General features: G+C 38.5%; 1 protein-coding gene across 1 annotated transcript in view; it reads left to right on the forward strand.

The window, feature by feature from the left end:
- CUBN (cubilin) overlaps positions 1-13,100 on the forward strand; it is a 1,372,460-nt gene that overhangs the window by 169,666 nt on the left and 1,189,694 nt on the right. The window contains exon 13 of the mRNA XM_086941783.1: positions 12,833-12,951. Within this exon, the coding sequence (XP_086797909.1) occupies positions 12,833-12,951 (119 nt within the window). The remainder of the gene's footprint in view (positions 1-12,832; positions 12,952-13,100) is intronic.

The raw sequence follows: 13,100 nt of genomic DNA on the forward strand, positions 1-13,100 counted from the left end.
GAAATCCATCTAGGAATGTGATGATTAACAACTGGCCCGGTGCATTTCGGGACGAGTAGTCCCTTCCTTAAAGGCCACTGTAAATAAAGAACATTATTGGAGCCATGTCAAAATGTACTTGTTTTCAATACATATTCATATCATATAACATTCAAACATAGTTTAAACAAAACCGCAAAATCTCGAGTCTCATTCAATGTGTTCTGAAATTGATATTGTACTATCAAAGTGATCAACAATCATTCAGTGAAGCATGCAGCTGACAACACAGGACATATATTGCTGCGGGAAGTGAGCCTAATGATTTAGAGTTGACGAAAAAAACAGAGTGTGACACTAGCGACATAGTCAGTGCAAAACATGCACGTGTATAAAAGTAAACGTAATAAGTTTGCGTACCCTTCTGAACAACTTATGGCACATAATGTGCATCGTGACTACCAACGAAGGTCATTAGGTGAAAGCAAATATTAGTTGTGCATGAAAGCAGTAAAGCCACTGACCTGCAATTGAGCAAAACAGCATATGAGACTGAACGCCACGTAAAACTTTCAAATTCTAAGGGAGCCAAACCATAAACTCTTAAATGAAGCATATTCAGTAATGGTGATAAAACCGCTACCTACTCGATAATAGTGGTTGGAAAGTACCTGAATCCATATGTACAATTTGCGGGTAATCTGGAAAGGAAGCGAAAACTTAATTACAACCTGTCCACAACGACTAGCAAGTAGATGCCAAACCGTATACTTAGACCGTGAAACTCTCTCACCTCTAACACGATGAATGCGGAGACAAAATAAACTTTCTGCTTCATATTACACTCGCGTCCTGATAGTGATCGGTGGAAAACATGACCGTGCTACCTTGAATGTACCGGAGATCACGTGTGCAACGCTAGCCATAAAAAATTGACTAACGATAAAGCGGCGAATAAGACGACGGCAAAACTAAAGATCAAAGCGGGGGCCATGATGGATGGGTGAAAGTGAGACAAAAAAAGCATACAAATGAAAGGCTAAATTCATAGTGTACAGAAACGAAACACATGCATACATTCTCCATTGCTGTTGCTTTTTTCTGTCTCACTTTAGAGAAATAGGTGTGCCAGCGATCAATTCCTATTCTATTGATTAAGTTTAACTGCCCCTACTCGCTAGCACCCACCCAACATTAAACATGGCATCCTTTGAAAGTATTGCGAGCACCACAGAAAACCGCGCAGAAACCAGAGCATACACCACTGAACAAGCTACGGAGATTTATGCTCTCATCAAAGCCACTAAAAGTTTCTAGTCTCATCAAGGATCTACAATCCAACAATTAAGACATCTAGAACAAGAGGTTTGAGGTTGACTATTAAACCCCTTCTCTTTCGCTTACAGCATAACAAGCAATTTATGGACAAATGGCACACTATACTTAATAAATGTTCCCTCAACCTCATTCTTTTAATTAAATAAGAATGATCTAAGTCAATCAAAAAATTAGAGGAAGAAATCTTCAACACCCAAAGAGATCTATTGGTAAGAAGGGACAGTGAAGAATGGAGTAAACATCTGAAAGACATCAACAAAAAATTAGAAAGTTATGGAAATGATTTGCAAGAAAGGAAATTAAGAAAATTCAAAAGAAACACCATAGACTACCGTTTGAATGAAGTCTACACTTGGGCTGAAGTGTATGCTCAACGTCGTTCACCGAAGAAATAATTCACTTCATCTGAAGAAAATACAGTCTCAGATCACAAATTAGCAGTGACAAGACAACCCTTACAAACAGAAGATCGTGGGGTGCCATCAACCAGTCGACAAGAAAAAACGGACACTCCACAACAACGTTCAACAAAAGATACTGAATCTTTTTTATCCAAGGGACAAACACCTGCACAACCCCCGGATCTACCGACACAAAAAAGCACGGGAAACATACAAAACCAAGGAGAGGACAAACCAAAAGAAAAGGAAAAGGGCAAACCAAACTTGAGGAGTCAAAGGACATAGTGATCAATATTTCCTCTAAAGAGTTGTCGAAGCAAGAAATAAACATGCTAAACTAAGGTATATCATTTGACACAACTTACAACACCAATTTGCCAGAAACTGAAATTGCGTTTTTTAAATTTATGCGTACCATCAAATTACGACACTTTTTGGAAAACGTGATTCCTGATCAGACCTCAACAGAAGTTAAAGAATATATTGAATTTAAACTTAAGAGTACATTCACTGTTCCTACTTCTCACATGATTATAGATCTATTTGAAACCCTAGTATTACAAGATCTTCATTCACTGAACTTTCAAACATTCCAAAAACCAAACATAACCAAAGAGGATAGGAAAACAATGCAGAAGCTATCTCACACAAAAGAACTGACATACAGAATGGATTCGGACCCTACCGATGAAATTGTGAAAATACTTGAACTACTAGATCACGCAGAAACCATGAATTGGATCACAACTAAAACCAAACAATATCTCACCAAAAGCAACCCCAAACGGCCTCAGCTGTATATGTTACCCAAAATTCATAAAAACCTGACTGATTCTTCCTTCAGACCTATTGTGTCTGGAGTAGGGTTGATATTTGAACCGATTGGTATATATATTGATCAGTTTCTACAAAAGTTTCTGATATCTTGGAAGACTAACATTAAAGACACCACCGATTTTTTAAATTAGTTGAACAATCTTAACACCACGGACAGTCAGCATTGGACGTTATGCACTATTGACGTTATGTCCCTCTACACCTCAATTCCTCTCAATGAAGGGATGGAGGCTGTAGAATGGGCTCTATTACAAATGGACCATATTGGAGCCAATAAAGTCTTTTTCCTTAAATTATTGATGTTCTGTCTTCAACATAGCTATTTTCATTTCAAGGAAAATTTCTATCTGCAAATCAGTGGTACCAGTATAGGATTCGGGGGGGGGGGAGGGAGGGGAGCTCCTATGTACACCAATATCTTTATGGCGGCCTTTGAGGATCAACACATCTTGAGTACCCAAGAGTGGAAACAAGAATTGGTGATGTATTGTCGTTTTATTGATGACATCTTCCTGGTATTGTCAGGTACTGCTACATCTCTTGAGGAGAACATCGAGAAACTGAACACCCAAAACAGTAGGATAGTAGGATTAAATTCACACACAACATAAGTCAAAACGAACTACCGTTTCTGGACGTGATGGTTAAAAAAGAGAACAATATCATCCACACACGAACATATGTCAAACCAACAGATCGAAACAACATCTTAATGTATCAAAGTTTTCATCCACCACAAATGATTAGTAATCTTCCATTTTCCCAAATACTTCGAGCCAAGAGAATTTCATCTACGCAAGAGATTCAACAAGATCTAAACCGTTTGCGGAAGAGATTTCAAAACAGATGTTATCCCCAAGAATGCATCAATCAAGCAGAAACGCTAGCTGCAGCTACTGATCGGACAGACCTATTAAGACCTAAATCCAAGCAAGTTTCTAGCAGTCGAAACGTATTTGTATCCAAATTCTCCACTAGATCCACAAGCATCAAGAAAATAATTATGAAGCAATGGGAATTGCTTCAGAAGAAAAATGACTTCAACCATATTTTCAGAGAAAGACTGATCTTCGCATATACCAGAAGCTCTAATCTTAAACAAATGCTATCAGCATGGAAAGAGGTTGAAAACATACAACACAGAGGAATGAGAAAATGTAACAATTATACGCATTGCAACAATGTCATACAGCAAAACCTCATCACACATCCTCGAACTGGAGAAAAAACCATGTTACGTTTTACAGCAGACTGCAATTCCAATTTTGTCATTTACAGCATTAATTGTCCATGTGGATTCCTATATATAGGAAAAACTGAGAGAAAAATTAAAATCAGAATAGGAGAACACAAAAGCATGATTCAGAATAAAAACACCAATTCAAATCTTGTTGTCCACTGGCTAAAACATCAACTCAATATTGCCCAAGTCCGATTCATGGTAATTGAGAAAATAACGAGCAAAGAGGGGAGGAATCCTAGCCAACACCTATCACAACAAGAAGCGCTATTAATAAAAAAAATTCCAACCATGGAACCTTTTGGTCTTAACAATAAATAGACCTTAGCTGTTTTCTATAGCCTCCAGTTGTAGAATGTAACCCGTTCTCTATAGCCTTTAGCAGTGGACTGTAACTTAAAGTTCACATGTACCAGACTGTTCACAGACAAACAAAACTCTTTTAGCTATTTCACATACGAGATTTAGATATCCCCCAGCCAACCAATACTCAAAATACTTTATTAGTGTCAGCTATTACTATATCTGCACATGTGTTCATCAAAGATGTTTTTATGTTCTCTCAACAGCAATAGTGAATGTATGCATGTGTTTCGTTTCTGTACACCATGAATTTAGCCTTTCAGTTGTATGTTTTTTTTTATCTCACTTTCATCCATCCATCATGGCCCCCACTTTGATCTTTAGTTTTGCCGTCATCTTACTCTCTGCTTTATCGTTAGTCCGTTTTTTATGACTAGCATTGCACATGTGATCTCCAGTACGTTCAAGATAGCGCAGTCGTGTTTTCCGCCGATGACTATCAGGAAGCGAGTGTAATATGAAGCAGAAAGTTTATCCGCATTCATTGTGTTAGAGGTGAGAGAGCTTAACGGTCTAAGTATACGGTTTGGCATCTACTTGCTAGTCGTTGTGGACAGGTTGTAATTAAGCTTTCGCTCCCTTTCCAGATCACCCGCAAATTGTACATACGGATTAAGGTACTTTCCAACCACTATTACCGAGTTGGTCACAGTTTTATCACAATTACAGAATATGCTTGATTTAAGAGTTTATGGTTTTGCTCCCTTAGAATTTGAAAGTTTTACGTGGCGTTCAGTTTCATAAGCTGTTTCGCTCTATTGCTGGTCAGTGGCTTTACTGCTTTTATGCACGACTAATATTTGCTTTCACCTAATGACCTTCGTTGGTAGTCACGCTGCACATCATGTGCCATATGTTGTTCAGCAAGGCACGCAAACTTATGAAGTTTACTTTTATACACGTGCATGTTTTGCACTGACTATGTCGCTCGTGTCACACACTGTTTTTTTCGTTGACTCTAAATAATTAAGCTCACTTTCCGCAGCAATATATGTCCTGTGTTGTCAGCTGCATGCTTCACTGAATGATTGTTGATCACTTTGATAGCACAACATCTATTTCAGAACACATTGAATGAGACTTGAGATTTTGCGGGTTTGTTTAAACTATGTTTGAATGTTATATGATATGAATATGTATTGAAAACAAGTACATTTTGACATGGCTCCATTAATGTTCTTTATTTACTGTGGCCCTTGAGGAAGGGACTACTCGTCCCGAAATGCATCGGGCCAGTTGTTAATCATCTCATTCCTCGATGGATTTCTACAATCGAACTGTACAATTTGATTGTGATTGTAATGATAAGTCATGAAGGAATGACTGTATAATCAACATTTAAATAATTTGGATCTTGTTCTTTAACAATTGTTTGAATACCTGATTGAAAACAAAAGAAATACAAGTATTCAATGACTAAAAGATGATGAATGTTTTTGGTTTATTTGGTTAATTAATGTACCATTTTGTTTAAAACTGTGAAAAGACAGTATAATTTGATAGAGCTGTGCTCCAGGTCAGGTCGTTACAATCTGTCTTGCACCTTCACTCCTAGATTCAGAAATCCTGAGGGATAGGCAGCCCTTTGACACCTAAGAGCACACTACAGGCAGGCTAACTAGTGAAAAAAGTTTTCTTTAAATTAGTGAAACATAAGAAATAGTATTGCCCTCTTGTTTTTATTGTTGTTTATTTATAACTGCCTACCCATAACAAGGTAAATTTACATTTTTTTTTACTGTGTCAGACGAGCCAAAAATTAAGGAGGCCTTATCATAGGAAGTCTAGTGCTCCCTATGGACCCCATTAGTGTCTGTGGGGACACAAAACCTGTCTCTCACCCTATATTCTCTCTGGGGTTATCGCCACCTCTATGTTCATGCCAATGGGTCTTGCATTGTGGCACCTTTATAGATTTGAGAGATGAAGCATGTATGGATCTCCTCTAGCCCCACATTGGAAAAATGAAGAGTATTTCTGACCCTTTGTCCCCTGATTCATGATATTCAGAATGAATATGAGTGATCGCCCAAGCTTTTATGGCATGGGACTTTGTACATTATTGCCAACATCCATAGTTTGAGATTGTAGCCTTACATAAGCAGCAAATTACTCCTGGTTTTAATTCTTACTCAAGGGACTTTCTAGGATTTATGCACAAATTTCACGACTAAGGCGGTCGTCCAGGAGTGTTTATTGCAAAGTAGTACATAGCCACAATATCCCATAAATGCATGCTAAGATGAAGATAAGCCAGCTATGCCCAGCAACAGAAAATTGCCTGCATGCCACAAATTGGCAATTCAAACCTGTGCCCTGCTCCAACTTTCAATTTGGTGAAGAACTTCATCATAGGCAGATCTGCATGGACTCAGCAAAGGCGGTTTTTGGAAGTTTGAAGCTCTGTGCTGTCTCCCTTGTCAAATGTAGGGCAACACATGGCTTGGAACACTAACCATTGTCTGCTGGTGCTCCTGTTGGTGAGCTTGAGTAGGGTCTCTCAGCTAACCTTAGTCGAGGATCCCCAGCAACATAGATCACAATTTAAAAGAAAACCTTCTTCAGCACAGAAGTATGAGTGCTGAAAAGAAGTCTCCCCTTCAGTTCAGATGAACTCCCAAGCATACTTCCCTACTCAAATGTGTTAATTCTTAAAACAATGGGCACACCCCTCCTTGCTTTTTTCCAGGTGCCCATTAATCAATCTGTCAAGCAGGAGCATGGACATATTGCCAGTCCCTTGGTCTGGGTTCTAGGGTTGCCCCTGAGATAAATTTGGAGCCACCTGACCCCATCTTGTTGGAAGGAGATTCAGCATTCGATTGGCCCAAGAGTCCTGGACTTGAGCCATAAGATGCCTTTTTCCCTGTTGGATGACACCATAAATATCCCTGAGGATGAGAGCACATTCTGACACTAACCGTCTGTATAAGAGTTTGCCGGTATCCGGAGACTTTGACCTGACATTGTTATCTCAATTGGGGTCCATAATATTGTTTTCTTGAGATACTCTAACTCTGAATCACATGACACCCCCATTTTCCTTTAAATGTCATAGCATTCAAATGTAACTGTGACAAATGTTTCAATTATTGTTTGCATTTAAATGTTTTTGCTTCTAGACTAGCAACTTGCCTCGCTCAACACACCACATCATCACAAGAGTTGTCATTTTTCAACCATAACTGGTAGAACACAAACAATGTTAAAATAATTTCAGGTGCTACGAGGGTGCCACGAATCCTTAAAGACTAAAATTGGGAGTCATGAAGAGAAATGCAAGTTGTGCATCATTTTGTAAGTTACTCGCAGGAGTTAACAAGCATTGGCAAAGCCAATAGGTCTCGCCTTTGGGTCCTTAAAAGTGTTTAACCATGCATCAGTTAATGTTGTTGCACCAAGGATATTGTACTGCATAAGTAAATACTTATAAGGTTCCAAAAGCGAGACCTATTGGCTATGACAATGCTTGTTTAGGATTGCTTTCACCAAGCGTACCCCCATTATCAGACTCTTCACCCCTAGGTTACAGGTTACCCTCCCTTCTTGTATTATTCAGAATTTATAACACTTTGACTGGTATATTATGGGTCAATTTCCCTAAAGATATCAAAACGTCTCCAGTCACTAAGGAAGCAATGCTCCAGCCCTGTGCTTTTACTGAAAGGGCCCCTGCATCACAAAGGTTTGTGAAATGAGAGCTCAGGGCTGTATTGTTATTCCTTGGTGATGTGGAGTTATTTGGTCAGTTTACACTCCCTCTACATTTTGGGCCGAAAATTTGAAGTGAGTTGATCTCAGCCTTTCCTTTAACTTCTAGCTTTTGACTTGCAATTCATTTTCAAAATGTTCTTTCATCCGACGACATCTTAAATGTGTTTTCTATTCCAATGCTGAAGTTGTACTTTTGTTTACTTACACATTTGGATGTCATCATACGTATGTGAGAGTGTTTACATTAAACTGCACTTTATAAAACGTATAAAAAATATATACACTCATAAAGTGCTCGCCAAAGGCAAAATCTTTTATAGCTCCAAGAATCGTAATGTGCAACACACACGAGAAGGTAATTTTGTCCAGAAGGAAGCTGCTCTGCAAAGCTTCAACTTCTAAAAATGTAATAAACCTCCAGATGTTTGCAGCTGGAGAGCATTAAGTGGTCATAAGTTTTATAACGTATAAAAGGTTCCGTTTTCTGCTGGGAACACTTTCAATGGAAAAAAGCCAAAATCCACTTTTTGTTTGCAAGAAATTAACTGCTTTTACATAATATGTTTTTCGTGAAGTTTTTATGTAATAGATTATTATTATTATTATTATACTTTATTGTTTGATTAGTAAAAATCATTAAAATAATGGGTGTGCATCAATAAAAAAATACATATCTAACAATTGCTAAAATATTTACACATAGGGTAGTTAACAAGCGTTAACTAAACTCCTATGTCATTGCTTACATTATTTCCACGTGTTTTTAAAAAATCTGAAAATCTGCCTTAATGCATCCATTTAGTACATTAATATTAATATTATATTATTATTAATATTGATGCGTTCTAATTCTTATCTGAATAGGATGATTTAGTAAAACATATGGTGAATTATATAGGAGTGATGAGGGAGAAGGATTGGGATAGAACTGGTATGGCTATCTAGCGAGTTCCTTGAATTTGGTGTGGGTTAACAGCAGCTAGATTCCAGCCAAGGTGCACTATTAATCCTCCTCTCATCCTTACTCAAGCTCCAGCTAATGCAGAGATCTCAAGCTCCCAAAGTCAACGGCTGAGTCATTTTTCGAGTCTAGTTTTTCTGTTTTGCAGCCTTGGAGCTATCGTACTGGTTTTATAATGTCATAACCATGGCTACATGACCCAGAATGCAAAGCAAAAACCTGGACAGGATGAATGAATGAAAGAATATTGCATTTGTAAAGCACAACTGTCTCTCTAAATGGAACATCTTGCCGCTGAGCGGAGAAGCATAAGTTCATAGCGGAAAGAGTAGACATGCACACAAGCCTGGGTCCCTACATCAGAGAGTGGCAAACTAAATCAGTGGCTGCGATGATCCCAGTTTTAAAATGTTTCTTAAAAAGTAATTCTGAGTTAATAAATCTGAGATGTCTGGGAGGTTGATTCCAAGCCTTAGTTCCTAGGACATCTAGGACATCAAGAGTTTTGCCACCTTTAGTCTTACACATAGTCTTAGCAGAGGAGTATCTCTGAGTTTGTGTGGTGGTGTAGTGAGTAAATCTAGAGACTAGTGGGCAGATGTAGGTAAATTAGATTTACCGATTTTTAATTACCGAATTTTACCGATTCGGTAATTAAAAATCGGTAAATCTAAAGGGTGGATATGTAGGTATTTCCAGATGTGGAAATACCGAATCTGTAACAATCGGTATTTACCGATTCTGTAAATACAGAATCGATATTTCCCATTGATTCCTATGGGCATTGAAGCCCATAGGAATCAATGGGAAATACCGATTCGGTATTTTACAGAATCGGTAAATTTACCGAATCGGTATATTTACCGATTCTGTAAAATTGTGCCCCTACATGCCAATTCTTGAATACCGGTCGGTAACGGCCGAAAATACCGATTTTCGGCCGTTACCGACCGACCTACATCGGGCCCTAGATATTTTAGTCCTGATGCTTTATAGGCACTAACGGTGAGCAACAGGATCCTGAATATGTCCCTTTTATGTATTGGCAGTCAATGGAGTACTTTAATAACTGTTGAAGCCGAAGAACATCATGGCAGTTTCAACACAAGCCTAGTGGCTGATGTTGCACGGTCTGCCTCTTCTGTTAATGTTAATTTTAAATAGACTTGTAACGCGCACGGCTGCCCCAGCCAAGGGGCGTCCCGGCGCTAGCTGCAAGCATGTGTACAGGTAGAAAGTGTTCATACAGTTATAGTGGGTAGTTGTATATTAACAGAAAAGATAGGTTTTTATAGCTTTCCTGAAGGGTAATAGCTCCTCAATTCTTCGAATTTGAATAGGGAGTCCATTCCAGAGTCTTGCAGCGAGGTAACTAAATGACTGACCGCCCATTCTTGCCAGTTTGAATCGGGGCACTACTGCCAAGTTCTGTCCTTCTGAACGCAGCGTGCGTCGGGGGACGTACGATGTGAGAAGTTGACATAGCATGGGGGGAGAGGCAGTTTTAAGGATTTTAAATGCAAGGCAGAGGGTTTTATAGTGGATCCTTTTTTCCACAGGAAGCCAATGGAGTCTCGTGAGGACAGTGGACACTGACTTGTAGCACTCTGTAACACTTGTTTAGTGGCGCCTGCATATAGATTGTTACAATTGTCAAATCTCTACGTAGTTAATGCACTGTCCTTCTTGCGGCACTGGGAAGATAGTCGGAAAAAATGACAAAAATTGTATTAACTTGAAACGCATTCCTGCCATTGCAAGTGCATGTGGACGAAAGGAAAGAGAAGCATCAAATTTCACGCCATGTTTTTTTTCAACCACAACTGTATTTGGCGGGGGGTGCAGAATGTGGCCACCATATTCCTGGATACCTCGGGTTGCGATAGACAGTGGCTCAATAAAAAAGGCAATTAGAAAAGGAATTGTGAAGCAGCCCTATCTTGTGATTCTGTTATTTTATTAATTCCTACTTTAACAGCATTAATAATGATTGCCGTGTTTGCATTGTGATACAAACTAGCCACTAACCTTATGATTTGGGAAGGATGCCAATACTCCGCAAACAATGATTCACAAATCAAATGTTTTTTTCCACGTCTAGCAGTATCACCACCACAACTACATACTTATTCCTGAAAAAAGAGGGCAATCACTTCAATATGATAGCTAGTGTTTGTGTACAGTTGTCTACTGGGGATAAAAGCATTCTGATTGTCATGAATTAACGAGACCGCTGTTCTACACATTCTAATTGCTAATAACTTTGCAATTGATTCGAACAAATTGTTTTTTTTATTTCAAAAGGTTTTTATTTCGAAGATTTACCAACATGGTGATTGGCTGCTATGAATTTGTCTCATGAGGCTGCTTACCTGGTTTTGAAAAGTCAATGACTGCCCCAGTTTGAAAAGAAGGAGCAGGTCTTGTTTCTGAAAACAAGTTATTATTATTATAATATTGAGAGGGTGTAGCAGCTTAGAAACGATTTTATAAAACTATTATGGGGTGCCATCTTCACTGCATACCATTCCATTAGGCAGTTTTTATTTTTATTTTTCTATTTCTTGTGTCAAGTAAGGTGATATAATATAGGCGGCATCTGATTCTGATAATTGCAGAAGTGCAAGCATTGAAAGATAATTTAAGAATGTCAATTGTCTCCATCTTTTGGTGTGGGATGTAGCTAAAATCTGATGCACTCCTTTTGGATCTGATGTTAATTTGTTATTTTCAGGGTGAATGATAGTCTTAATTTTTATTTTGTTGCTTTTCGCTTTGGCCTGCCGAGAAAAGAGCTTTCACGTCTACACTCTGTCTCATGCCAACGCTGAACCCCCATTGAGTGATTTACTTGCATAGCCATATAATAATAAAGCTTAAAGTTAGTGACTGCTTCCCAGTTTGCTATGTCTTCCATCAAATTAGTTCGCATGTATATTTTTGGGTGAGATCTATATCTGCCTCCAATTTTGTATTTGGATCTTCTTTTCATTATTTGTAATTACAGACTTTAATATTATCAGACGACGTAGTGTCATTTTTAAAGCATCCCGACTATTAAAATGAATAGAGACAATCCAAAGGTGCTCATACTAGGAGGAAATCATACAATGTGGACTCATGATTAGGGGCCTTTATCCCTGGGAAAATGTCTGGAACCAGCAAACGCAATGAAGAATCTTGGATTCATGTTTATAAGTTAGAGTGTGATGCAGATTTCAAAATTGATATGGTCTTGGATTTTACAGTGAATATTAAGGAAAATACATACTTCAATTAGGGCCATGAGACCAGAAATCCACATTGAATCATGGAATCATAGGTTCTCTCCGCAAATACACCAATGCACTATGTTTGTTGCTTTCTAAGTACACCTTAAAAAGGCTTCAGATCATACAAAATATTACAGTAAGAGTGATGTTGAATGTACCTTGACATAATTTGATCCGGCATCACCTTGTACGATTACACCATGCCACTTGAAAAACGAGTCCCATTCAAGACAACCTCCATCTGCCACAAAGTCACCTCTTTTTATTAGGGATGCTTTATTTTTTTATTGAAAAGCAATCACAGATCAGGTGGTCTACTGACCCCAGCAGACCACCCACCAATCCTGTGATTCTGGACAATCATAATGGGTCACAATTTGTGACTTACTACGATCTGTATTCTGTGAACAGACCTATTAGTTCATAGGTCGGTTCACAAAATATAAATAGATTCAATGTTATACACCTCATTCAAATACTCTTTCATGAATATCAGAATCAATACACAAATGCTGTTTCTAATTTACAGAACAGCTTACGGAGTCCTCATTTTCATACTTAGTTGCCAATGTGCATGTTATTTTGTGATTGAGTTTTTTTTCCGTTTTCACCACTCAGTAGACATGTTTTCTATTTTTTGTGACTGGGCGACAGAGAACAATGTTGTTGGCATAGATGTTAGCCAGAAACTAGTTTAACAGCTGATGTTTTTCTTTCCTTTCTCTAGCTTGTGGGGGCACTCTCTTAGCCGAGTCTGGAAGCTTTAGTTACCCAAATAATCCAGGAAGCCAGCGATATGACCACCAGGTCAGCTGCTCTTGGGTCATCCGCACGAACCCTAACAAGGTAAGGAAAGCACACAGAATGGAAAAATACATAATTGTAGCTGGAAGATTTGTGACCAAGATAGGCTTGTATCCGTGGTGACCATGTCTTGAAATTAGCATGTCAGAGTTCGAATGGCAATGTAGATGAAAAGTCACTAGTACTATTAA

The sequence above is a fragment of the Lissotriton vulgaris genome, chromosome 10 (assembly GCF_964263255.1).
Source record: "Lissotriton vulgaris chromosome 10, aLisVul1.2, whole genome shotgun sequence".
Classification (NCBI taxonomy): Eukaryota; Metazoa; Chordata; class Amphibia; order Caudata; family Salamandridae; genus Lissotriton; species Lissotriton vulgaris.